The sequence below is a fragment of the Ambystoma mexicanum genome, chromosome 7p (genome assembly GCF_040938575.1).
Source record: "Ambystoma mexicanum isolate Mex_15411 chromosome 7p, UKY_AmexF1_1, whole genome shotgun sequence".
NCBI classification, from domain to species: domain Eukaryota; kingdom Metazoa; phylum Chordata; class Amphibia; order Caudata; family Ambystomatidae; genus Ambystoma; species Ambystoma mexicanum.
The window spans coordinates 848352590-848379789 of record NC_090939.1 but is presented as its reverse complement, the minus strand read 5'-3'; the positions used below and the strand labels follow the sequence as shown (position 1 = coordinate 848379789).

The 27200-nt window shown below is 51.0% G+C and overlaps 1 protein-coding gene across 1 annotated transcript in view; it reads left to right on the top strand.

The window, feature by feature from the left end:
- TM9SF2 (transmembrane 9 superfamily member 2) overlaps positions 1-27200 on the top strand; it is a 993889-nt gene that overhangs the window by 949577 nt on the left and 17112 nt on the right. Inside the window, exon 16 of the mRNA XM_069637011.1 lies at positions 13531-13702. Within this exon, the coding sequence (XP_069493112.1) occupies positions 13531-13702 (172 nt within the window). The remainder of the gene's footprint in view (positions 1-13530; positions 13703-27200) is intronic.

The following is a 27200-nucleotide window of genomic DNA, read 5'->3' as shown; positions in this document are numbered from 1 at the left end:
AGAATGCTTTAAATATCTTTGTAAATAAATATTTATTATACAACTTTGTGTGTAAGTGTTTTATTTGATACTTGTATTTACTGGTTTCATTGCACAGCTCTACAGCTCACATTACCCCTCTTAAGATAAGCCTGGCTGCTCAGTCACCCTACGAACTTGTGCAGTACAGGCCTATATTAAAAGGTGGGTTACCTAATACCAAGAGAAGTCTTGTAATCCCACACGAGTTGGACTGCATGGACATTTTAAAGGAAGCCCATACGCCTAACTCAAGACACTTCTACTTAAACAAATGGAAATGATTTGTGGTTTAGGAAGTCAACCAAATTGACTGATCACCATCCTATATTAGTGCACTACCTATTGCACTTATTAGACACAGGTATGGTTTTTAATTCATTACAAGTCCTCCATTTAGCTGCACTACCTGCACATGCAACGTAGCAAGGTTTCATGGTGAAGAGTTCGAGTCGGCAAATCCTTCATGGAAGGAGTCAAACCGATTTACCCTCCAATTGCAAACCCACCCCCAGGATGGGATTTCAATATTGTCCAAAGCAAACTCATGGGTTCACCCTTTGAGCCAATGCATAAAGCATGCCTCAAAGTTCTTACTTAGGTCGCATTCCTTATAGCTATTACATCAATTCAAAGGGTGAGCTTCAGGCATTGTAACAAACTTTTGTCACAATACATAAAAAGGTGGTCTTGGGGCGTGGCCTGGAGCGCCGCGGATGAGGCTGCTCCATTGATGGCCTCCGTTGGGGTCCGCGGCTCTCTGATCTTTCGCCGGTTCCCGCTATGCTGTAACGGCCTCCTGGCAGGGATCTGAAGCGGAACGTCTCCTGTGCCCGTGGCTACATTCCTGGCCCTTAACGCGGCAGAGTGGCTGAAAACGTGGCATTGGAACTTCTCCACAGTGTTCCCCGCCATGATTCAAGATGCTGGCCGCGACTAGGGCCCTTCGCCGCCGCGGCCCGCTAGCGCTCTTCTGCCTGATGCGGGGAGGGGCAGTGTGGCTCCAACATGTAACAGCACTCCTGTAGTACCTGCCGCCTCCCCATCCCTCCCCCTCATCTGCACGGGGACTTCGATTGAGACGGCCGGGTCCGGCGACCGCTATTCCAATGCCGAGAGCTACAGCGCTGCATCCTCCCCCCTCGCCTGGGCCTGGTGACGCTGGGCCTCCCCCGCAAGACGAGCTCCGGCGGACCCTAAGCCAGTGGTGCCTGCAGCCACTACCTCCAGCGCGGTCGGTGCTCTACTTTCCAGGCGGGCGCCGCTGGCCCCACTAAGCATTCCAAGTTCCGACTGACCCGCCGCCCAGCAGCTGGCACCCTGAGGAACCGATGTGCCTACAGCCACAGGGGGCCCTTCGAGAGGAGGACCCCCTGCCACTATCTCCAGCGGGATGGACGCGCCACTCTCCAGGTGAGCGCCTCTGTCCCCATTGAGTGAGGTGGCCCCTGAGCCTCCCCACTTGCATCCACGACTGGCTTCCCCCGGGGGCTTGTCCGGAGGCCCGCCGCCATCCCTGAGGACTACCGGATTGCGCCCCCCCACCTCCTACTGATCGTGGTCCGCTTCCACTGCGGTGGTCCTGGTGCTCCTGCAGCTTCCTGGGGCGCCCCTGCCCACCGTCACCACGCACCGGCGGAGTGGAACCACCTCCACCCCATTGCTTTGGATCCGGGCCTCTCACCTTGTGTGACTTCTCATTACGACACGATTACTATCCTGCGAAGGCACTCCTGCCTTTCGTCCCTGAGAAATCTCCTGGGGCGCCCCGGCCCACTCCATTCCTATCGCCACCTTAGGCTCCTATGGCCCCTGGCAGCGAGCATATTCTCCCCCCCACCCTTAAGCCATGACCAAGGTGGTGAAATCGAGGGGCACCGACATTGCCACCATGCTGCAGGCCCCAGAGAAGGGGGAAGAAAACCGACCCCCCCCCCCACCCACCGAATCTAACTCCCCAGAGGGCCTCCAACGTGAAGGGCACGCTGGCCACCAAGGAAGACCTCCAGGTCTTTATGTCTGACATTAAAGCGGAATTTCGGAACTGCATGACGGAACTCACAGCCAAGTTGGAACAAACCGAACAGCGGATTGACAGCGTTGAACATCGAATAGTGGAGGTTGAGGAACTGGCAGTGGACCATTCTAACTTGATGAAGGAGATGCAACGTAATATCCAAGCATTAATGGATAAAACCGAAATCCTCAAATTTAAGCAAGAGGCTAGGGAAACCCGCTCTCGGCGCAATAACTTACGGATCCGAGGGGTCCCCTCATCAATCCCAGACAAGGAACTTCCTGAATATGTCAGCACCCTCTTTCAATCTTTACTGCCGGACTTGGATGAAACGCAACTCCTACTTGACCGCACCCACCGAATGCCCCCCCGGCGGGGAACTGACACTCTCCCCCAGATGTCATCACGAGAGTCCACTTCTTCACCACTAAGGAGGCTATCGCTGCGATAGGCCGCACAAAGGACGAGCTCTACTTCCAGGGATCCCCACTTCAAATCTTCCAAGACCTATCACCCCTAACCCTTCAAAAACGCAAAATGCTCCGTCCTCTCACCCTTTTCCTCCGAGACCAGCAGGTGCGTTGCAAATGGCTATTTCCTACGGCGCTACAATTTTCATATAAAGGCACTCCTCGCACCATCAGTCACCTCGAGGATGCGGCTTCCATTCTACGACCGGGCTCTCCCGAGAGCGCGGAGCCCTCCCTCCCACCACGGTCGGACCCGGCCCTGGAGCCTGGCTCCCCCAAGCAGAAACGGACCCTCTGGTCACGAGTGCAGAGATCTCGCAAACCCAGATGATGGCCCATGCTTCCCTTAAGGATCAAGCAGCACCGAGACTAGCGGTATTCTCTTAAGCCCGCCGCGGACCCCATGCGGCCTATACCCTCCTCCAAGGTGGATGTCATCGTATTACCCTTGGAGAAAGCTTCAACCATGTCGCCCAGGTCGCCCGTTGCCGGCCTGGGATGTCCGGGGGACCCGCCGACAGTTATCAATCGGCCCCCCGGCCACAGTTAGGTCCTCACGTTCGAGGCTGAAGTTGGAAGTTTGGATCTTCCGTTGGAGACTATTGTTAAAACCATCAGCCACAGGAACCCTAACTCTGCTGACACATCGCAGCTATGGCTAACCTAGACCCCTCCCAATCCCCTCCTGCCCCCCTCGGACAGCCAGCCCCCACACCATAAATTGAAACTCACCACTCTGAATGTTAGGGGCCTGAACTCTTCTCCCCCCCCCCGCCCCCCCCAAAGAGTAAATCCATCCTACACAGGCTGCAATCCGATGGAACCTCAATCGCTTTCCTTCAGGAAACACACTTAATTCCAGCTGACTTTTCCCGCCTCCGAAGCAGACTCTTCCCCACGCAATTCTTAGCGTCCAATGGCACCAAAAAGGGTGGCACCGCTATCCTTCTGGCTGTGGGCTTGAACCCCCAGGTCCTCGACGTCCTGCGCTGCCGAGAGGGTCGCTTTGTGGCTGTCAAATGCATCATTATGGGCCGACTCTACACTCTTGTTTCCGCATACGCCCCGAATGAGTTCCAAGAAGGATTTTACCAGGACCTGGAAGAGATCCTCCTCCCGTTCACGGAGGGACAACTTGTCATCTGGGGGGGCGATTTCAACGGGGCCCTGGACCCCCTTAAAGACAGATCTCACCCCCACCTCCAGGGACCAGAAGCTAGCCCTGGCCCTGCTCCACTTGTTCCGCACGCTTGATGTCGTCGACACCTGAAGAGTGCTATACCCGCAGGAGAAGGACTTCACCTTTTACTCATATGTACATCGCACTTTCTCCAGAATCGACTTCCTGTTGGCCTCACCCCGGATCCTGACCTTCACGGATGACGTCCCGATCGGCCCCCGGATCCTCTCGGACCATGCCCCAGTCTCGCTCTCCGAGTCCACGACCCGGATCCCCCTCCACGTCGCCAATGGACCTTGCATGACCCTATCCTGGGGGACATGATGGTGAGAGATGCGATCGCCAGGCAATCAAAAATTTCTTTACGGAGAACCGTAACGAGGACACGTCCCCCGCCAACACCTGGGTCACCATGAAGGCGGTGCTCAGAGGGGAACTGATCGCCCAAGGTGCTGCATTTCACAAACGGAAGACGACGACCCGGGACGCCCTGGAGGCCGAGGTTTGTGCAGCCGAAGCGGTCCACAAGCAGAAGGGCTGGTCCCCGAAATCCTACAAAGCCTTGCAAATGGCGAGGAAGAGGCTGGAGGCTCTCCACGCCGACACCACTGCGAACCTGCTCGCTAGGACCAAACAATGGTACTATGTCCACAATAACAAAGCCAACAAGCTCCTGACCTGAGCAGCACTGTAAGAAGCGGTTGGCAAGTGTGAATGTATAAACCAAGCTTACACTAGCCATACATCTCCACACCCCACTAGGAATTATAATTGTTTCTTTCGTTCCTTGGTTTTCCTTGGAATGTACACAGGTGGACTCCCATAAATAAAACCGGGTGAAAACTAAATAACTTTATAATATTTTTCTGCCTAAAAGGATAGAATTCATGTCCTGTGATATTTAGAATTGTTTTGTTTAAATGTAAAGTCTTTTTTTCAGTGGTTTGTCCTTTTGAATTGTTTAATTTTTTGTATATTTTCTTTACTTTACCTGTTTCCAATTATTATTGTTTTTTACGGTGCATGATTTATTCTGATGCCGTTAACATGATTATAATATGTTATGTATTCAAAATTGAACCTGCTTCCAGATATTTTGTTAAATGACATTGGGGCTCATGCACAAAAGACTGTTTTATGTTTTTCATTAAAATAACGAGAAATACTAATTTTTGCATGATCAAGATTCTGCATTGTGTCAAATGTATATCTTCAAAGCAATGATCTTCTGATAACATTAATGACATAATTATATGCAAAGAAGAGGTTAAACACATAACTTAGGAGCAATATATTTAGTCGGTGGTAACCCTTCCTTAAAACAGTTTAACACACAAACTGAGGTTAGAGAAAATAAGGTGAGCATCAGTAATGGATATACCGCATCACCATTACTTTATTTCCTGTGGGGACACAATTTTGTGATTTTTGTAACAAGCTCCTGGTCAGCAAGCTATCTAGGGAGAAGACTCGGAAATCCATCCTGGGCCTTCGCGACCCACAGGGGTCGGTGCATTATGCAGACCAAGAGAAAATCCAGCTAGCCGCGGCCCATCAATCCGAGACTATGACAGCGGTCCCGAGGGACTTGGAAGCGCAGCGTGCATACATCTGTAAGGTGGCCCTTCCATGCCTGACCCCGGAGGTTGGCCAGGAGCTGGAAACGCCCATCACGGAGGAGGAGGAGGAGGTGGAAGAGGCTATAAAGAGTTTGAAACCCAGGGCCCCCGGCCCGGACGGCTTCACCACCCGGTTTTATAAACGCTTTTGTCCCCAATTGGTGGCTCCCTTGGCTCGCCTCTTCAATTCATTTGCGACTACCGGAACGATCACTCCGTCCATGCAGGAATCCATTACCGTTCTCGCTTTAAAGCCCGGAAAGGACCCCCTTGAGAACAGCTCGTACAGACCAATTTCCCTGCTCAATTTGGACGCTAATATTTATTCAAAGATCTTGGCTAACCGCCTGGCTCCAGTCCTACCGAACATCATAGACCCAGACCAAACCGGCTTCATCAACTACCGGTCCACGAAAGATAACATTCGCAGAGCTCTGAACCTCATAGAGGTGACCACAAGAAATTCTCAGCAGCTGGCCTTACTTGCCCTGGACAGGACCAAGGCCTTCGACAAGGTGGACTGGTCATTTCTTACCCTGACCCTTGAAGCCTTCAGCTTTGGCCCAATCTTCAGGAAAATTGTCCTGGCAAATTATCAAGCTCCCAAAACCAGGCTCAGGGTTAACGGCCGCCTGTCGGACCCTATCCTTCCTACCTGCGGAACGAGGCAGGGATGCCCCCTGTCCCCCCTGCTTTTCGCCCTGGTCATGGAACCGTTGGCCCAACGGGTGCGGACAAACCAACTGATAAGCGGCCCGAAGATAGGCGCCACCCAGCACAAGATCGCCCTCTACGCGGATGACGTCTTGCTAACCGTCGCAAACATCCAATCCTCCCTGAGGGCAGCTCTGGGGGAGCTCCGTAGCTTCGACGTGGTAGCGGGATTCGCCATCAACTTCTCAAAATCAATAGCCCTCGGTGTGGGCCTGAGCGCGGACGAAAGGGTCGCCCTGGAGAAGCAAAGCCCGTTCCAATGGAGCACCCAAGCAATCCCATACCTGGGGGTCCAGATCCCAGCACAACCAACAAAAGTCTACCAGGCCAACTTCCCCCCGCTCTTCGAGGAATTGGAGAAGGACCTCACGCGCTGGCGGTCTCAGGAAATCTCCCTGCTGGGCCGTATAACAACTTGCAAAATGAACCTCCTTCCCCGCTTCCTATATGCCTGTGCTTCCCTTCCCGTCTCAATCTGCCTCCCCCCCCCCCCATCATGAAGCTTCAACGGAAATTGATTGACTTCATATGGAAGAGCAAGAAAGTGAGGATTCCCCGGAAAGCAATGATGGCCAGCTCTAGACTGGGAGGGCTGGGGGTCCCGGACCTCCGCAAGTATATCATATCGCAGCGCAGCTGGCCCATCTCCAGGCATGGGGACTGGCCTCAGGTTGCCCAAAGTGGGTGGACATCGAACAATCTCGCCTACCCCTGCCTCTTCGCTTCCTCCCGTTCCTCCCTAACGCTTTGCGTCGGAGCTGGCCAGATGTGCTGATGGCCACCAAAAGCTTGTTAAAGGCATGGGAGTGGGCCCGCAGATACAGAGGGATCCCAAGCGACCCGAGCGCGCTCTGCCCGATCTTCCACAACCCGGCCTTCTCCCCGGGAGCTCGTCCAGCGAACTTCAGAAACTGGGTTGCAGGAGGCCTTGAAACGCTTGGACAGCTCTTCGCAGGAGACTCCCCCCTTGACTTCGAACAATGTAAATCCTCCTGTCAGCTAGCAGTCGGACAGATTCTCCTATGCCCAACTAAGACACTGGTGCTCCAACCCCCAGACCCGGATGGCAGCAACTCGGCCTCTTACTCCCCTGGAACTTACATCGGCTGACCTGCCTGCCCGAGGGAAGATTTCCGCCCTCTACAAGCTACTGCTGGACGACCCCCTCCTCTCTAAACCCTCCTACATGTCCCTGTGGGAGACGGACCTGGGTCACGCTATAGAGGACCAATCCTGGGTGGATATCTGGACCAGGACGCGCACGATATCCTGCTGCATCACCAACCGGGAATGCGCCCACAAACTGCTTTTGCGATGGTACTACCCCCCCCCCCCCCCTCACGTCTTCACCACTTCCAACAAGCCCTGGACCCCCACTGCTGGCGTTTATGCGGCCACTTGGGATCCTACTTCCATATGTGGTGGACCTGCCCTAAGGTAAAGGAGTTTTGGACCCAATGCCTCGCCACTATAAAAGACATTACCCAAGTAACCATTTCGCTAACTCCCGAACAGGTCCTCCTTGGGATCCCGCACCCTGACGCTTACTCGAGAACGGGGAGGAGGGCCACGCTGATCACTCAACTCTTGCTGGCCGCCAAAATCACAGTAGCCCGCACCTGGAAAACTGCGGAATGCCCCCTCATGCCCCTATGGTGGATCAAACTCTGGGACATCCTAATAGCTGAAAAGGTCACGGCAGCTAAGGCGGGCAGACTCTATCGTTTCTGGGGCCCGGTCCTAGACTATGACCAGAAATATCCGGTGCTTACTTTTAAGCCGCGCCTGATCGTGAACGCTCTCCATTCTATGGGGAACAGCACGTCATCTGGCGGAACGGAATGAGGCCCGGGAACAATGCCTTCTGCAGGTGTGGGGGTTAGGGGAGGGGGGCATTTCGAATGTCATATGTTGTCTGTAACAAATGTAAGTTTATCATGCTTGCTTCTGTGCACTGTTAATAAACAAGTTAAAAAAAAAAGGTGGTCTTAAGAACGCAGCCATGCTTCTCCCCAAAGTATATTTCTAAATTCCATGTCCATCAACCCATTGAACTGACAGCTTTTTTTAAAATCCACAGAACTCTAGCAAAAGAGCACTTTACACAATAGATGTTCGAAGAGCAGTCATGTGCTACCCCAACAAGATAAAACCACTCAGACAGACCAGTTGTTTGTGTCTTTAGCAGCCGGGAGAGCAGAAGATCCTGTCTCAAAGGCTACCAATTCTAGATGGATAGTAAGATGCATACAGTGGTATTACATTGTCTAACAGAACACTGCTGTTTACACCTAAAGCATGCTACATACTGCGTGAAGGGGCTATATTAGCATCCATTGCAAATGTGCCACTGGAGACTCTCTGCAAGGAAGCCACATGGAGCTCAGTGCACACTTTCACACAATGTTGTGTTGACTCAAGTCATAATTGACTCCCAGGTGGGACAGGTAGTGCTAAAACATGTATTTGTGTCTGTTCCTTCCATCAACCCACCTCCGTCTGACACTGCTTTCTAGTCTATGCAAAGCATGTGTGATTCCAAGTGAATCCACAAGCCTCAGAAGACAAACATTACATACCTGTAATAATCTTTCTGATGCTTGTATCTGCCGAAATCCTACCCTCTTGAGTAGAAGGTACCATAGACAACAGGTTTTATGTGAGTTTTTTTCAACACAATTCTTCATACTCTTACGACCTGTCCCCTTTCCTCCATACTGCATGGGCGTCCTCTCCTATGGACGGGAGACAGAACCTTTTTCACCTGAAAAAACCTTCTTCCCCTTTATATTTAGAGGCACGCGGGGGTGCAACCCTGGGAGCATGCGCTGCCTTGACTCCGCCACCACACCTCATTCGTCTTTTCCGTGTCGACGGGAACAAGCCGAATTCACCAGCGCTCCTGGGTTTGGCTTCGGCCATGTAATTCCACACGCAGATACTTCTTCTCTTGTCTTTTTGTCTTCTTATCATTCAGGTACTCCGTCGTCAGGGGTCACGCTCCTACGTTGCCTTGGCCTAGACCACGGCTGGCAAGCTTGTACCACGTGCAACGCGCACTCCTCGAGGTCTCTGAAGAACAGACTAGCCATGTGGATGGAGCTCTTCCAGAGATCGCCTCCAAAGGATCTAAAGGACTTCCTCTATCATCGATGCAAGCCCAAGGTAGGGCCGCTCTTTTCCAGCGCACCCCGCAAGGAAGACTCCTTCCCAGGGACTTGCCCGCGCTGTAGGGACCGCTTAGGTCCTCATACCAGCACGAGTACTGAGACTACATCAGCTACCGGCTGACAGGCCGAGGGGTAAGTGGATCCTCCCGGGGACAGTGCTGAGGGACTGGAAGGTTCTTTTACTGGGTCTTCACCCGAGGGGCCACGCCCTTGTACTGGCAGCATGTCAGAGGGGGCGCCTATATGCAGTTCTACCGGCAAATCCGCTGAGAGCAAAGCGCCTACCAGGCCTCAGCCTGAGGAACAGGGTAGGCCCCATGATCTGCTTTCAAGAGTCCCGGGTGGGGCCCAGTGAGCCGAGCAACACGACGTAGGCATGTGGAAGGCAGCTCAACAAAATGGCCGCCACGCCAGACATTCCTGACATCCGCCCGATACCGGACCAAGGCAGGGAGCAGGTGGAGGAATGTGTCATGATGGGACTGGTTTCACAGGTATGTGGCCTACGGCCTACCTTTAATTTGTGCAGGGCAGGTTCCCGCTGCGTCCGTATGGGCAGGGCACGCAACTGCTCCAGCAGCCGCCCGCTATGCCGTCAATATCGCCTACCACCCCTGTCTGTGAGGACAGATTTTTTTTAAAAAGGTTCCTTGGGCTCATGAAATCTCCTCGGATGGGGGTCAGACGCCATCAGGGACATGCTCACACCAATGGCTCCGGTACCGCAGGCCCCAGTACAGGCGCCCCTGTGCGGCCTCAGCTGCCCGCTCCGGCCCTCCAACTGATTGTGCAGGCGGTTCTGTATCGGCCTCCTCTGCAGCCTCCGGTCTCCACACCCCAGCCTTCGGCTCCCAGCTCCCCTCCACCAGTTCCAGACCAACAGCACCCTCATGTGCACAAGGATGAGGATCCTGACAGTCCTCAGCCAAGGCCTTTCCACGAATGTCTTGCAGGGCTGGCAGAGTATTTGGGCCTTCCTCAACCCGAGGTTGAGCAACCAGCAGGGCGTCCTTGCCGAAGTACTCGCGCTGTGTCCCACATGAGGAATGGGGATCCTGATGCAGAAGACGTGGTTGTCTTGGCCAAAAAGAGCTGGCTCAAGCCCCACTCGGTCCAGCTGGTCAATCGACGCCTGGACGCCAAGTACAGGCAGATGGAGGGACATACACTCTTGCTATCGGCCCACCCTCAGCCGCACTCTTCAAGGATTGCTGTGGCATCACTATACTCCAAGCCTCAGTAGTCCTCAGCGGCGCTGCTAGGCAAGGATGAGAAGATTTCGAGGTGTACGGGAAGAAGCTGTATTCCAACACGTCCCTGCTTCTTCATGTGGCCAACGCGGATGCTCTACTTGCAACAGTTAACCAGAGGCTTTGGCAGGAAATTGCAAATTTCCTCCCAGAGCTTCCGGCGCAGAGCCAATCACAATTGAAGGCGGAGGCAGAGTCCAAGATGATGGCACAAGACGACATGGAGTCCACCGTGGCCCACATGGACTCCTCTCGCCGGGCCATATGCATTGCCACGGACATGAGAAGAACACCCTGGCTCCGTGCTACGAAATTTAACCCAGATGTCCAGCAACGCATCTTAGACCTTTCCTTTCGGAGGGGGTGACCTCTTCCACTTCACCACGGACGAGGAGCTGGACAAAAAGAAAAACTGCTCACAAACGGCCAAGTCTTTATCCATCCTTACAAAGACCACGCCCAAAGCATACACCCATTCACAGCAGCGCTCAGACAAGGGACGTACATACGGAGGGTTCCGTGGCTTCCAAGAGCAGAGGTACAGGCAGCCTGACCGTTTGCCGACCCAGCATCAGCGCAAGCAACAAAAAGGGGTGTGGAGGGGAGAGGAAGGGCGCTTCCCAGTCTCCCTCCTCCGCAACCGTCTTCGAGGGAAAGAAGGCATGACACGTCCCTCTGGGACCATGGAGAACATCTACCTCACGGCCGTCCACCTGCTGGCGGAATCCAACCTGGAGGCAGACCAGCTCAGCAGACTGGGAGCGGACAACTGAGTGGCAGTTGAAAGACCTAGTACTGCAGGAGATCTTCTGCAAATGGGGACACCCAGGTGGACCTCTTTGCCTCCTGGGACAACAGGAAGTGCCAACTGTTCACCACCTGGCAGGGTCAGGGCCCAGGCTCCATGGGCGCTGCATTCCAGATTCTGTGGGGTGGAATGACCGCATACGCCTTCCTGCCCACACCGCTGATGGACAGGGTGATATGCAAGATCAAGGAATCTCCCCACCTCAGCATCATTCTAATAGTGCTATGGTGGCCAGCCAGGCCATGGTTCTCTGAGCTGCTCAGCCTCTCATAGAGGCCTCCCATTTGCCTTCTGACGGGCCCAGTGCATCATCTGGCACAGCAGTGGGGCAGGGTCATCCACTCCGCTCCACAGAAACTAGCCCTGACAACGTGTTTCCTGAACAGGTCACACTAGGTCACCTCAGCCTCTCCCAGGCTAATCTGGAGATCATACAGGGCGCCAGAAGCAAGTCTACCAGGGCCCAGTATAGGAGCAAGTGGACGAGGTTCTGCCACTGGGCAGACTAAGGGTGTCAACCCCCTGGCATGTACCCTGGATGACGTGCTCTCCTTCTCGGCGCATCTCGCCCATTCAGGCGTGCAGGTAGACACCTGCCGCACCTACCTGGCAGCCATTGGGGTTTACAGAAACTCCAATTTTTTTTTTTCCTCTTCCAACCCGATTGTCAAGAAGCATTTGACGGGTCTCGCCAGGCTCTACCCGCCCATCAAGAGGCTACACCCAGTGTGGGACCTCAACATAGTTTTGGGTGCCCTAGCGCACAAACCATTTGAACCAATGGTGTCCGCGGACATCAGGCTGGTCACCATTAAGACAGCCTTGCTAATCTGCCTCACATCAGCTCACAGAATCGGCGAAATCCAGGCGCTGGTCGCCTCAGAGCCATATGCTACCTTTCATAGGGATAAAGAAGTCCTGCGGACACACCCAGCATTCCTACCTAAGGTGCCTTCCACATTCCATCTGAACGAAGAAATTGTGCTGCCTATGGTTTTTGCTGAGCCCAAAGACAAGGTTCTGCACTGCCTTGATGTCGGGCATGGCCTGAAATACTACTTGGACAGGACCCAAGGGCTTCCGCAAGTCGTACGCACTTTTTGTCACCTTACAGCGGATGAAGACCGGGGCCTCCAAGGCCTCCATAGCCCGTTGGATGGTCTCGGCTATCAAAGAAGCTTACGAGGGACAGCATAAGCAACTGCCGGCCAATATGCACTCCCACGCGGTCAGAACCAAGGCAACGGCCATCGCTTTCCAGTGGCATATCCCCTGGCAAGTCCTAAGCAGGGCGGCCACATGGGCCGCCCCTTCGGCTTTCTGCAAACACCACTGTTTGGATGACGGTTCTAGATCATTTGGACAGGCGATTCTTAGAAACATATTTTCTTAAGGAGGGTGTCCTCTACACCCTGGGGCTACACTCAATTGTAATCGCCATGCAGTATGGAGGAAAGCGGGCGGGACTGTTCTTAGTCCTTAGTCCCCTTTCCTCCATACGTCCCACCATCCTCCCCCATAATAATACTGGTGTCATTGGGCAATGTTAATCTATTTTCGATGAGTCTATGGGGACTGAGGTGTGGCGCCAGAGGGCGGAGTCAGGGCAGCGCATGCTCCCCTGCATGCCTCTAAATTTAAAGGGGAAGGTTTTTTCTGGTGAAAAAGTTTCCGTCTCCCATCCCTAGGAAGGGATGCCCATGCAGTATGGAAGAAAGGGGACTAGGACTAAGAGTACGTTAGTCACTACGGTGAGTAATTTATAATTTCATATTTCACTGTACACTCCATGCAACCTCGGGTCATAAAAATAATCTGAGGCCCTCAAGATGTCAAGAGTCATGGGTACAGTACATGTCATAGTAGGGATAGTATATCAGAAATGCCCCAACTATGTCTTTTGAAAATCTAAAATGAATCCTATAATACTAGGAACCAACCATTAGATGGATTTCAGCCTATGCAAAGCATGTGCATCTAAGCAGATAAAAGAATCAAATTATTGCAGATATGTAATGTTAGTCATCACATCCGATGCAAGGAATCTATGGGAGAAATTATCCATCAAAGATTACTGAAGGTAGATCATTCTTTTTGTATACGGTTTCAGTGCTTCTCTCCCCCCCCCCCTTCTCCCAACTGTGGGTGGTCCAAAAACTGAAATGAGATGCTAACCATCTTTTTAAATGTTTAAAATTGTTGACATGATTACATGAAATGTTACGCGTGTTGAAGTGAATACTATTTTTAAATTGACTTTTTTTTTTCTTCTCTTTCCGCACAGGATTATCATTGGCAGTGGCGTTCCTTTCTTACCAGTGGATTCACTGCAGTTTATTTTCTTGTCTATGCCGTACATTATTTTTTTTCTAAACTGCAAATTACAGGAACAGCCAGTACAATTTTGTACTTTGGTTACACAATGATAATGGTTTTGATATTCTTCCTCTTCACAGGTAAATATAAAAAGATACCTTTCTTCGAACTATACATAAAGTATTATTCAGGCAAGATTAATTATTTCAGACTAAACTTCCATTTAAAAAAAGCTACAGACGAGTATGCTCGTCCTTTTTGCATAGACTTGATTAAAGCTCAGCAGTTAAGGGGTTAAATTACTAGGTCGTACAGATAGCTTAATATGGGTGAAGCCCACAAGGGAAGGAGATGACGCACAGTTGTCTTTAGAACTTCTGGGCATATTTTGAAATCGTATTATTGTGTTGGTGGTAGTTATGCTTTGTAGTGGATGAAAGCTCTTTGATTCAGTTTTAATGCTGTTGCTCTTACAAATATCTGGCAACCGTGCAAAGAGACAGGTGTTTCAGGCTTTTATTCTAATATCTAACTTCGCCAGAGCTGCCCAGATATTTGGAAACTGTATGTAGCTTCACACTTTATGCTTTTCAGTAATAATGGGAATATTCTGGAAATATGTTTGTTTAGCAAAATAAAATCACAGATTAGTTGTAACTATCGCAGCATTTGGAGATTTATGTTCCGACTATCAGGCAAGAATATGCATTTTATATTTTAGTGGATGTCTTTCTGTCAACAGATATCCTACCCCATCCTCTTTCAAAATGGGATTTGTTTAGGTTCACATTTCTGTCTATTGACTATCCTTCCCTAACCCCTATATAGGGTGCCCCATTGCAGGCAGCTTAGATACTCATGGAGTTCCTCTTTCTTCTACTCCTTCGGTGGATACCCTGGAAGGCTGTACAGCCTTTCAGCTGGAATTCGTTTTAAGATCATTGTTTAGAGTTTTATGTAGAAACAATATTCAAATAGTACATTTTAAGTAGTAAGTAACTAAAGCCCTGTTGGATCAGGTGCACATAATTTTGGGTAGTTTGTACCCCAGCTACTAATGTTAACTCGCCAGTGGAACGTCCTTTTCTCTGACCCTTTATGGCTCTTTTGAGTACAAATGTCTGCAGAACAGAACCTCCTCAGCAAACTTTGTCCAGGTGTATGTGTTTGGCTGATATTTCAGACTATCGCTACCCGGTCATGCTATGAAATATTAGAATGCCCTACATCCTTTTCATTAATTACTTTGTCAACCTTCAATTACTCAGGTGATGCTCCGTAGGCTGCCAGGTGTTCTTCCCCTTTCACCTAAAAGCTCAACTCTTGAGTCCGCTGTGATTCACAGCATATGCAACTGCAGTGTCAAGTTTTAACCTCCTGTTGGTCGGATCTAGGAAAGTGTGTACTTTTCCCACATCTTTTAAGCTGCTTCCATATTTAAAAGGCCCACTTGAGCCCAGTTCTTGCTCATCATGCAGCTACTCACTTTTCACTATCACCTAGCTCTGCCTAACACAGAGTAGGTCTACATTGTTAGTCTTTTTCCTTACTCTCTGCCAATCCAATTCTGGTGGGATGTCAAAATGGAGCAGAAACAAACACTTGTACATTATCCTAAATGTGCTTCCTCTACACCAGCGGTCTGCAACCTGTGGCTCTCCAGACATTTTGTACTAAAACGCCCATGATCCTTCACTGTTAAATATTCTGCCTAGGGTTGATGGGAGTTGTAGTCCAAAACGTCTACAGAGCTAAAGTTTCTAGACACCTGTCTAGACTATCTGCTCCTTCTATTCCCTCCCTGAGTCCGACTCTTCTTATTTCCCGTTTTGCACCCACAGAGCCAGGTCTGATTACCCCATGCCTCCCTATCTGGTTAAGGGGGACATACCAACGGACTGACAATCAGCGGATGTTGGTCTCTGTCAGAGTCCAAACTGCACATCAATTTTTCAGAGCATAGGGCATTCAGACTAGCGCTGATAATGCCAGCCAACACAGTGTGCGTGCATTACCTCAACAAGAGAGGTGGTGTAGGGCCACTACCATTGTGCAGAGAGGCAATGCAGCTCTGGTTCTGTGCACTACAGGAGGGAATCTGTCAGCAGTTCACCTGGCTGGTGAGGAAAACACAGCAGCGGATGCTCCGAGCAGGCAGAGCAGTTTCCCACAAGTGGGAACTAGCTCAAGAAGTCCTTCAAGAGATCTTCGTCCTTTTGAGAACCCCCCCTCAAGCAGGTCTGTTTGTGTCCAGTGTCAACAGGAAGTGCAACCTATTCTGCTCCAGGGAGTTTCCTCACATAGGAGCTTTAGGGGATGCGTTCGTAGTGGACTGGGAATTTCCACTTCTGTATGAGTTTCCACCTGTCCCTGTCATTCCTCATGTTCTCAGGACAGGAGGTTGAGAAAGTTCGGGAAATCCATGATCCCGATTGGTTTGGGTAAGTAGTACGTGGTACCCAGAACTTCTGGAAAGGTCCATCTGCCCTCCATTTCAACCCCCCCCCCAATAGAGGTCGCATTCTTCACCCAGAAATCAGGACCCTCAACCTCCGCACCTGCTTTCTACCCTCCTCATCCATCTAAAGAGGAGGAAAGATGCCACAGACTGAACCCTAAGAGAGCGTTAAGCTTTTATATCAATAAACTCACTAAATTGAGACAGGATGACCAACTTTATGTTGGCTATTCGGGCCATCGCATGGGACAAGCGGTGACTAAACAAGCGCTGTCTCGATGGACAATCACGTGTATTTCCGAGTGCTACAATCTGGCAGGAAAACAAATTCCTGATGGCTTAAGAGCTCATTCGACTAGTGCAGTTGCCACTTCGTCAACACTTTGAGGGGGCTGCTGGTGCAAGATATTTGCAATGCCGCCACTTGGACTTCGGTGCATACCTTCACAAAGCATTATTACTTGAATTCCCTATCGGGCCAGGAAAACAGATTTGAAAAAGCTGTTACACAGCGTAAATCATAAATAATCTCCTTTCCCACGTCCCACTGCTATGGGAGTCTATCAAAGATGAGGACTACGTGGGAGGACACAATCCATTCGGCGAACAAATTACTTGCCCCTGGTAATGTTTTTTGGAATGGATGTTCCTCCCGTGAAGTCCTAATCGCCCCTCCTATCCTACCCTTCTGTCAGGAGAGTTTCTGTGATTTACACCTTCATCTCCGTTAACGCTCGCGTCTTTCTCATCTTCGAGACTGCTTTGCTGGTGAGAGGGGAAAACCTAAACTGAGGAAAAGGACGCGGTGCATACCATTTATACAAATGCCAACGTCCTACTCAGGACAGACAGGCTTTTGAGGGACACAAAGCCGACGACAATGGCACCATATGCCCTCTGCTGTCAAAAGTTTACAAGCTGCAAGCAGGATATCGGAGTATATCGAGGATGAGGAATACGGGGAGGTTCATCCAGTCGAAAGAACATTACCAGGGGTAAGTAATTTGTTCTTCCCCCTATGGAAGATTGGCTGATCGGAGCCCGTTTCCTGGATCAGGCTTTGGAACAGCTAAGCCGCACACGTCACCTCTTGCACAGACTGGTCTTCTCTTGCAACTTTTAAGAAGTCCCATATGACGCCCACTCAAATACCCAAGTTCATCTGAGCAATCCTGGGCTCCTGCTTTAGGAAGTATTTTTCTACTAAGGACAGGGTTCTGCACATCCAACAGATGGTCACCAAATTTATAAATGCCTTTCGGCCAGCCCTAGACTTATTACTGTTGCTAGGTCTCATGGCATTCTGCATTATTCTGGTGCCAGTGGCCCAACTGCAAATGCAGTCACTTCAGTGGGCCCTCGGGTCTCAATGGTCAGTGCTATGGCAACATGATAAACCATATTCGGGTCCCTAATGGGGGCGCTCAGAACCTCCTCTGGTTGATGTGCAGAGGTAACTTAATGGTGGGGGACCCTTTTTGGCAACCGTGGCCAAAGTCAACTGTAGTTACAGATGCCTCCTAGAACAGCTGGGGCACAGTTTTACTTCACAAGTGCACAGAAAATATCTCACAGCCCCACCACACATGAAGGAAAAAAACATACACATTGAAGGGCAATCGTATACACAAACACTCAGCTAAATGGCAAAATGGCTCTTTACAACCCTTTATTCACAAAAAATACATGAATGAATACATGCAGTAGAAATAATAAATTGATGTCTATTTGGTACACATATAAGGAATGTGAAAAGTCTAAAAAAAAATACTTCACCGTTGAAGAAACTGCAAAAGAATCCCTCATCTCGCAGGTCAGGCACTGAAAAACCCTGAAAACCAGGCAGGCAGAGATTTTGCATAAACGGTCGGACCAGTGCGTCCACTCTCCCACAGATGCTTTAGGCCAGACCGTTCCAGTGCCCCTGGAGTCAAGACTCCCATAAATGCGTCATGGCATTTTCCAGAACTTTCTGGCTTTCAAAGTTTATATCTGTTGACAGTTCTAATGGGGTCCCCGGCATGTGTGACCCATGACAATCCCCAGGAGGCAATACACTACTTTCTTGTGAGAGCGCTTTAGCTTTGCAAGATTCCTTCGCAACGTTATCACAAACTAGCTGGCACCCTCTTCAAAACAGTCTTTGAAGCAATGCAGAAGCAAGAAAACTTCTTTGCCAGCGAAATAATACAAACCACGTTAAGAGTTCATATCAAATGCAGCTTTCAGTGAGGCCTAAGGAGAATGTCCATTAGAACTCTGGAAGCACCCAAAATGCACTGTGCACAGATGCCATGTTTTAGTCACAAGCATTACAGGCGCTCATCTGAAGGAGCCGACAGTGAGCGGGCAGTGGTCCCTGGCAGAGTCTAGACTCGACATAGACCTGTTGTTGGAGCAGAGGGCAATTAAACTGGTGTGGATAGCTTTTTTTTCTTCTATACAGGGGAAGACTGACCTGACCATGACGGACGATACAGCGGCCATGCCCTATGTAAACAAGGTGGGTGGTATAGGGGTCTCTCCCCTGTGCAGGGAGGCAATGCAACTTTTTAGGCATTGCAGAACAAGATCTCCTTGTCAGCAGTTCACCTAACCGGAATTGAGAAAATGACTGCAGATGCCCAGAGCAGGCAGGACTCAGTCTCTCCAGTGGGAGCTGTCCCCAAAGTTCTTTTGGAGATTTGTACCCTTTGGGGAACCCGTCGGGTAGATCCCTTCACATCCAGTTCCAACAAGAAGTGTGGTTTGTCCCGCTCTCTAGGATTTCCTCAGACTAGCAATGGGGGGGTAGCTTTCCTGATAGAATGGAACCTTCCATAGCTTTATGAATACACAAAAATCCCTGTAATTCCTCAAGTGATCAGGAGGCTGAGGACGTAAGGAACTACAATCGTCCTGATTGCCCTGGGAGGATGTAGTACCATTTGTCCTCCATTGCATCTTCACCAGAGACTGTTTTCTCTCTCAAGAGGGAGGCCTGGTTCTTCGCCCGGGAATGAGTACGCTGAACCAGCAGGCATGGCTATGAAGAGGTTTATGTATAGGGTTTGCGATCTACCCAAAGAACCTATGGAGCTGTGCTTTTATCCAGAAGACTGGCAACAAAGACACTGTACTGCTGCTGTAGGAAGATATGTTGCTGCTGATGCAGAGCTGAAGGTGTTGATCCTTTTCTGTGTGAGACTTCAAAGGTCCTGTCATTACTGTTGCATCTTGCCAGGCAAGGTTTCAAGATAAAAACCATTAAAGGATATTTTGCGGCGCCCTCCATCTTCAAGCGCATGCACAGGGATACTTTTTTCACAATTCCCATTGATGCAGTTCCTGAAAGGGCTCACACATACCTTTCTTCTGACTCCTCTCGTGGTGCCGTAATGGAACCTTTAATTTGGTGTTCTAGCTGGCACCTTCTTCAATACCGTTCTTGAAGCAATGCAGAAGCAAGAAAACATGTTTGCCAGTGAAATAATACAAACCACGTTACGAGTCCCGCCAGCCCAACAATCTCTGAATTTTTCCAACTGAACGCAGACTCTGTCCCGGACCCCAGAGTAGTCTGGGAAATGTTTAAAGTATGCATTCGGGGCTGGTGTATATCCCAGGAGAGAGGAGTCTTAAAGACTATCTGCAGTACCATTCTATTCAAAGAAAAGGAATTATCCACCCCAGAGGGATTCCCTTGAACTCCAGGCTCCCCTGGAAGACAAAAAACAAGAGATCTGTCTGCTGATGGACAGGGAAGAAAGATTTCTGTGGGATCCAATTGCAGCCGCTAGATACGGGGAGAGGGGAGGGGTTCGCCCAAGTAGGACCCTAGCATGGGCCATCCGACCGGATCATCACGTAAACCCAATATTAGAAATTGAGATGCCCGAGGGGGTGCCTTCCAGGGACTCCATTAAGATTAATGACGCATTCCGACATTACTATGAGAAGCTTTACATGACCCAGTGTGCAGCGGGGCACGACAATATTGTACAATACCTAGACAGGGTAGCCCTGGGGTGGATGGACCCTGAGGACGGAATGCGATTAAATGAACCCCCCCCCCCCCATGGACGAAGAATTTCTAAATGTGATTTGTTCCCTCCCTAATGGTAAAGCCCCCGGGATTGACAGCATCACAGCTGAATTGTATAAAGCCTTCCCGACTGCTTATCCCCCCCGACTACGCAGCATGTATGAGGCGGCCAGCTCGTCTGATGTGCTCTCACCAGGACAGCTTTAGTGACTGGTCTCCGTAAGCCAGATAAGGACCCCAAGAAGCGCTCATCCTATAAGCCCCTATCGCTGGTGAATACGGATAAGATTTTAGCAAAACTCCTTGCTGAAAGGCTTCTGCCCCACATGCCTAGCCTGGTTCTCCCGGACCAGGCAGGATGGATTTATTCCATGCTGCTCCACGCAAAACAATCTGAGGAGACCTTTTTCCGTGATCCACAATGTGAACCCGGAGGTACCGATGGTAGTGGTGGGACTGGACGCAGAAAAGGCATTCTACTCGGTTGAATGGCCGTTCTTGTTTGAAGTTCTGCGCCGAGCGGGTATGGGCACCACGTTCCTTCATTGGGTCTGCTTACTATACACGGCACCGTTGGCCCTGGTATACACCAATGGTATTCAATCTGTACCCATTCATCCTTCCTGGGGCACCAGACAAGGCTGCTCTTTCTCCCCGATCTTGTTTGCCCTAGCTATCGAGCCAGTGGCATGCGCCCTGAGGGAATACCATGCCCATAGTAGGGTAACACTCCGGTCACACACGTCCATAGTCAGGGGTGTTGCTAGGTCTGGAAAAGACCCGGGGCTACGCTAATGTCGGAACTGTAGGGACTAGGGGCTAGCTAGCCTTTTGGTTGTAGCTCCTTAGATTCTATCTGGGGCTACAACCAAAAGGCCAGGGGCTATAGCCGCCTTAGCCACCCCCTAGCAACGCCTCGGTCTATAGTATTAGGAAAGATTCCCATTTATGTGTAATTTTCCATCCAGTTGTGTACCCCCAACTTTTTGCTGATGTTAAACACCATAGTCTGACTTTACCATAGCACTCCTCTGGGCTTTTCCCCTCACTTTTTATGGGGAAACTGACATGCCCTTAAGATGGTCAGTACTGGGAGACATTTTTTCCCTTAATCCTTTCCAATGTTGCAACTTTTCTGCAACATGTAACAAGTGTACAATGTACCTTCCAGTACAGTACACTTGGGTCTATTAGTCATTTCCAAAGGCCCTAGATACTCTCGAAGGAATTATTTAGGAGAACTGCAGATGTGCCTCGGACAGGGCTGGTGGCAGCTTATCATTTCATATATTTTTAACCCTTTCCTGCCAGGTAAACAGCGATTACCGCATTTGACACGTATAGGTGGCCTGGCTCCAAAATGGCCATGCCACGAGGTTTTGTCCTGTCCTCTGGCCATCTTGCCCCTTCCCCCAGGTCGAGCCGACCCGGGTCAGTCCTCATTTGGGCATGCATTCTCCTGCGAAACGCCAAGCTTTCGTGGGCTTCTGCATGACTTGTGTATGTTCTTGCAGGATGTGGGCTGGAATGTCTGGTTCCAATAAACATCCTGGGTGCCAGAGAGTCTGGAGTGCTGTGAATGCCTGGGACCACTGTGGTCCGTGATTGGTCCACGTATGGTAAGCAATGTGAGCAGATCTCCCATTGGCTCCTCTTCGTTTTGGCGCTAAGGAGATTCTGGATAAGAGAAGGCCCCAAAACCCCATACCATGTCAATCTCTGGAGTTTTCACTGAACGAAGGATAGGATCCAAGTATCCTGAAACTAAGAAGCCGAGTCGAGGAACGGCTGGTGACCCGTTGGAAGGTTTGGCACCCTGAGCCTGCTGTCATCCCATGGGACCCCTCTGCATCTTGTCTTCCTAGAAGGTCTGCAAAGACGCTTCGACCCATTGGAATAGTGGGACCAACTATTCTCGCACCTTCATCAAACCCTGCAAGTAAGCCTTCTCGGAAATGTCACTGGGCCAACCAGTGGGCTGACCAGCTTACGCAGACTCTTTGCCCTGATTCCGCCGCTGTTTCGAGGAGGCCCTCGAAACTTGGTATATCACTAGCTCTGTGTTCACGGCACCCTTACACTGAATTTTGTACACTTGGCATTCCCAGATCTGAAGTGAGACGAGTGCGCCAGAATCAGAGTACATGCGGTTACTGTGTCGCCCAGCTGTGGTGACTAACTTTGCAGGTGCGCTGCATTTGTGCCCCCGAAGCCTGCTGCAGTGAAGCTAGCCTGATCCATCCACCAGGAGCGGAGAAATCGCCACAGTCCCGTTTGGGAATCATTGCTGTATCTTCGTCACTGAAAGCTGCAGAGCCCCCAAATTGCTGCACTTGAATCTGCAACCCAAGTGGACACGACTGCTGAAGTTTGATCCGGAGTGGCTTGGGGTGGGGGGGGGGTTGGTGAGTAATCACAACCCTAATTGGTGGCCCATAGCGTCTCGATCCATTTTTACGCACAAGTGGCCCCTGGGGGGCCCCCCTCTCCTTTCCACTGCTAGTGCGAACTATTCCCAACTCTTGGAATCGACTCTGCCCTTAAGTGGAGACCCTCCTCGAATAGTGGGAACCTATTCATCGCCTCACCCTCCTTCCGGAGTTTCTACAGACCCTTGAAGAGACCCCGTTTTGCCCATTTGAACCACCACGTGCGCTGGCATTGCATGTACATTTGAGCATTAGGCTCCTCCTCTTCGTAGGGATTGGACTGCCTCTTAGGTAGGAGTGTGTTGGATGCAGAAGGGAGTAAAGATTTGCACTGCCTGTTTCCTTTCCCTTTTAGGTTGTGGACCCATTTGGTGCATTAACCCTTTAGACCCCAATGGTCTTGTATATATGTATTTAGATAGGATTGTGATGGCTTAATTGTATTACTGTGATTTGATTTGTGTTGAAACTCAAAGGCCTTGAAATAAATGTATATGTATTTTTAATAAGTATCCTTTACTGTGTGCTCATTGAGGTCTTTCAGTCACCCACACCCCTCCTGAGACCTAGTCTTGACCGCCGCCAAGCTACCTTGATTGGTCTGGCTTGTCCAGAAGGTTACCCTGTTCCAAGAAACCCACCTGGCCTCCTGAACCTCTGCCCACCAGGTCAGAGTTCGGAAATCCATCTTAACAATAGTCTCCTTGTACGCGGACGATATATTGATATATGTCAAATACCCTCAGTCTAACCTGAACCCTGTAATGGAGGAGCTCACCAAATTTGGGGCTGGACAAAAATCCTAAGTACTCCCACTCACGGCAGGGGTTTCCCCACATGACATTGGTGATGCCTTTGCTTGGTGCCCCTAGGAAATCCGTTTCTTATGCATACAGGTATCCACATCCCCTGTTAGATTATACGAGGAGAAATCTGTCACCGCCCTGCAATATTTAGAACCTAAGGTAGACACGGGCACGCCTCCCTAGCTGCTCGGATCTCACTCTCTAAGATTGTGGTCCTTCCGAAATTATGTTTTTAATAATGTCCCGATATGGTGCCCCCGGGTCCTTTTTGGAACAGGTTAAAGGGTATGATGATCAATTCTCCAGCATGGGGTCTGGCATGGATTCACATGCTCATGAATATTTCCCGTCATCAGGCCGGGAATCCTCGGTAAAGAAAAAATAAGTATCAGTTTAGTTTCTGATCTGACTTTCTCAGTAGCAACCAATCACTGGTCTCTGGGTCATACTGCCCCCAGCCAATGACTGCCCTCTCCCTAAGCCCCACCACTGGCAGCCATCTTCAGATTTTTACTGCACGCTCAAGTGTTGGGAGTCCTCATGTTTAGCTCTCGAGCTTTTGCTGCGTTTTCACACTTTTTCAAAGAGAATTTCTCATTTTTCGGTCAAATAGAGCCTCAAGCTCCACCGTCTCTACATCCGATTAACGGGTATCCGTGTCAGATTTTTTTCTACGCCCCTCAAGGGTGAAGATTTCGTCAAATTGCGCTTCTTGGGGGATTTCAGAAGTTTCTGTGGCCTACCCGAACATGGCCCAGGAGAAAGGAAGCTCGACGCCCGGAAAGCTGTTCAGGGTTTGCCCTGGATGCCAGCTACAGAATGTGTTCAAGGAGGACGAGCATTCGAAATGTTTCTACTGCCTTCATGAGGACAAAACGCAATTGGAGAAGGGCTGTGCGTTTTGCAGGAACATGTCGGAACGGACCATCAGGGACCGACACCTTCGTCTCTCCAACTGGCTGGAAGGAAGGAGTCCGTCAGGTGAGAAGAAGTCGTCCGAGCGGTCTTCTAAGTCCTGTGAGGGCGCCCCTGCGACGGGTGCCCAACAGAAGGCAAAGCACTGCGAGTCCACGGGAGCGCCGAACGGTCAGGCTCTTCGGCTGCCAGGCAGGGTGCACCTTCCCCCGCACCATCAACCACGAGCCAACGCTCTGGTTCGGGAAGAGGAAATCCGAGAACCCGGGTAAGCTTCTGGAGAGGCCCCGGTCGATCTCTAAGGATTCGGCCGAAGGGGAGTGAGGCGGTGACCCCCCCCTCCCCCCCAAGGTGAAGGCCTCAAGCACGCCTAAGGCGGTGAAGGCCTTGATTAACCCGGCCAAGGCCTCTATCAAGGGAGTCGCGGCGGCCCTGGCGCAGCCTGTGGAGGCTACACCAGTGGAGGTGACCTCGGGGCCCAGAGACTCCCTGCCTCCGCGGAGGGAAGCCTCTTTCAGACCCATCGAAAAGACCCCCGTGAAGACCCCGGCAGAAAAAGAGGGGGGGGGGCCCCGGTGGCCATTGTGGACACGGACACTGCATCTGAGGAGGAGCTGGTAGAAGTCTTAAAGGGCCTCGACGAGGGCGTCGAAGAGGTCCGTCCCCACGGGAGGGATCCTGATGAGGGTGACGATGAGAGTGATGGCAGCACCAGCGAGGGTCCTAGTCACCCATCGCTTCCGGAGCCGCTGGATAACTCGGCGGCCATTTTGTTGGCAATACAATCCTTATGTTCGGAGATAAGGACGAGATTGCCCTTACCACCGACGGAGGATCTGGAACCAGGCTCGACGGAGGAACCAGAGCCGGGCCCGACAGGAAGCCCCCCGAACAAGAGAAGACCGATCGATCCAGCCCCGCCTTCTCAGCCCTTGCGGCCTGCTCGGCCTTTACTCACGTCCCTGGGGATGACACGGGAGCGGACACGGCCACGACGGGTACTGACGACGACGGGACGGAGCTCCCATCGCCAGCCCGGGCCTCCCCGTCCGACGAGATCGAATCTTTCCATGCAATGATCGCCAGGGCATCTGAGCTTTTTCAGCTCTGCCTCTCAGAGAAGGAAGGAAGGTTTCCTTTACCAACAACGCAAGGCCAAGAGGAAGGCAGTCCTCGCTGTGCCTCTGCTGGATGACATCTGGGACGAGGGTCTCACCCTTCTCAAGAACCCGTCTATGGCGCCTGCCAAGAAGGATCGGCACGAGAAGAAGTACCGGGTCCCTGACGCGGCCCCTTTGTTCCTTAGGGCACAACCGACCCCTGATTCGGTCGTCTCAGCGGCGGCCAAGAAGAAGGCGGGGGGCATCGGCCTCAACGTCAACTTCCCCGCCTGATGGCGAAGCGAAGAAGCTGGACACAATGGGACAACGAGTTATCTCGTCGGCGGCAACAACGATTAAGGCGGCCAATGCCCTCGCGATCGTGGCCCGCTACGACAGGGAGTTATGGTACAAGATCGCCCCCCCCTGTTGGGCTTCCTACCGGATGACGAGAGGGCCGAGGCCCTGGAGATCTTGCAAGAAGGCGAAGTGGCGTCGGACCATGCCATTACGGTGGCAATGGACATTGCCGACACCGGTTTCCGCCAGCTAGGCAACAGCGTTTGCCTTAGACGACGAGGTTGGCTCAAGGCGACGGATTTCCACCAGGATGTACAAGCCAAGGTGTTGGACATGCCGTTCAATGGGAACAACCTGTTTGGGAAAACGGTGGATGAGTCCCTCCAAGCCATCAAGGCGGACACAGAGACAGCTAGGGCCCTAGGCGTTCGCCGGCAACGAAGGCCGTCCTTTCGGAGCACCGGTGCAAGCAGGGTGCCTCCAAGGGATTCGGCGGTGGCTCCTCTACGTACCGCCAAGCGGCCCGCTCCTCATCACAGGAAGCCTATAGAGGACGAGGCAAGTCGGTGTTAGGCAGCAACCTGTGCAGTTCCCTTAGGGACCACTGCAAAAGATTTAAGACTACAGGTGTTTGGCAGTAAACCCACTTGGTGGCAGTCTGTACCACACAGATTCACTTGGTAGCGGTGGCTGAGCAGTCGGACTTCTCTCAAGATGAGTTAGGCAGTATATAGAGTATACACAATAGGTACAGAGATACAGTAGCACAAGCAAACACTGACCAGAGCTTTGGTGTAAAAGTATATAGTTATTTATTTAAAGACACACTTGCAGATTACACTAGCACAAAGAGGTAAGTAAATTCAACACACAGTCACTATTATATATATATATATATATACAACCCTAATTACTTATTAGACAAGTCTTAATGAGAAACACCACTTATTTTCAGACAGAGGTGAGCGCTTAACATAAGATGGCACTCTAACAAGTTATTAAAAAGGGAGGGAAAAAGGCAGTTATGGAAGCACACAAATTTCAATACTTTTTAAAGAACCACAGTAAGGCAGGATAGGCAGAGTTCTACTGGAGAGCAAGGAAGTCAATTGCAAGGCCCACTCTTGGAGAGAGCAAGCAGAAAGGGGTCCAGGTTCACACAGTGGGGTTATGCCCAAAGAGTCTTGTAGATAGTTCGCACACAAAGCATGAAATTAAAGGCAGGAAAAGTTAGCTAGGTTGTCCCAGGCCAGCCCATGTTAGAAAGTCGAGGCTTTACTGTCACCCTGAACGATCTGTCGCAAGGGAAGCCAGGCGGGACACAGTACCTTAAGTGTGAAGGAAGCGCCAGAGGGGGCAGTTGTTCCTGGCAGCGGGTGCAAGTCGGTGTTTCGTCCAGAGGAAGAGGTCTCGCCGTGGAGAAAAGATGAAGGTCGTTGCACTGCCAGGGAAAAAACCAGCCGCGGAGTTCTTCGGTTAAAAGGTACTACCCTTCTCTTCGCGGTAGTGGTAAGCCGTGGTATTCCGATTGCCGGGGTGCTTGGCACGGGCAAGGCGGCCACGGGATGCTCCAGGAAGGTGAAAAGAAGGCAAAACTGGTTATCCC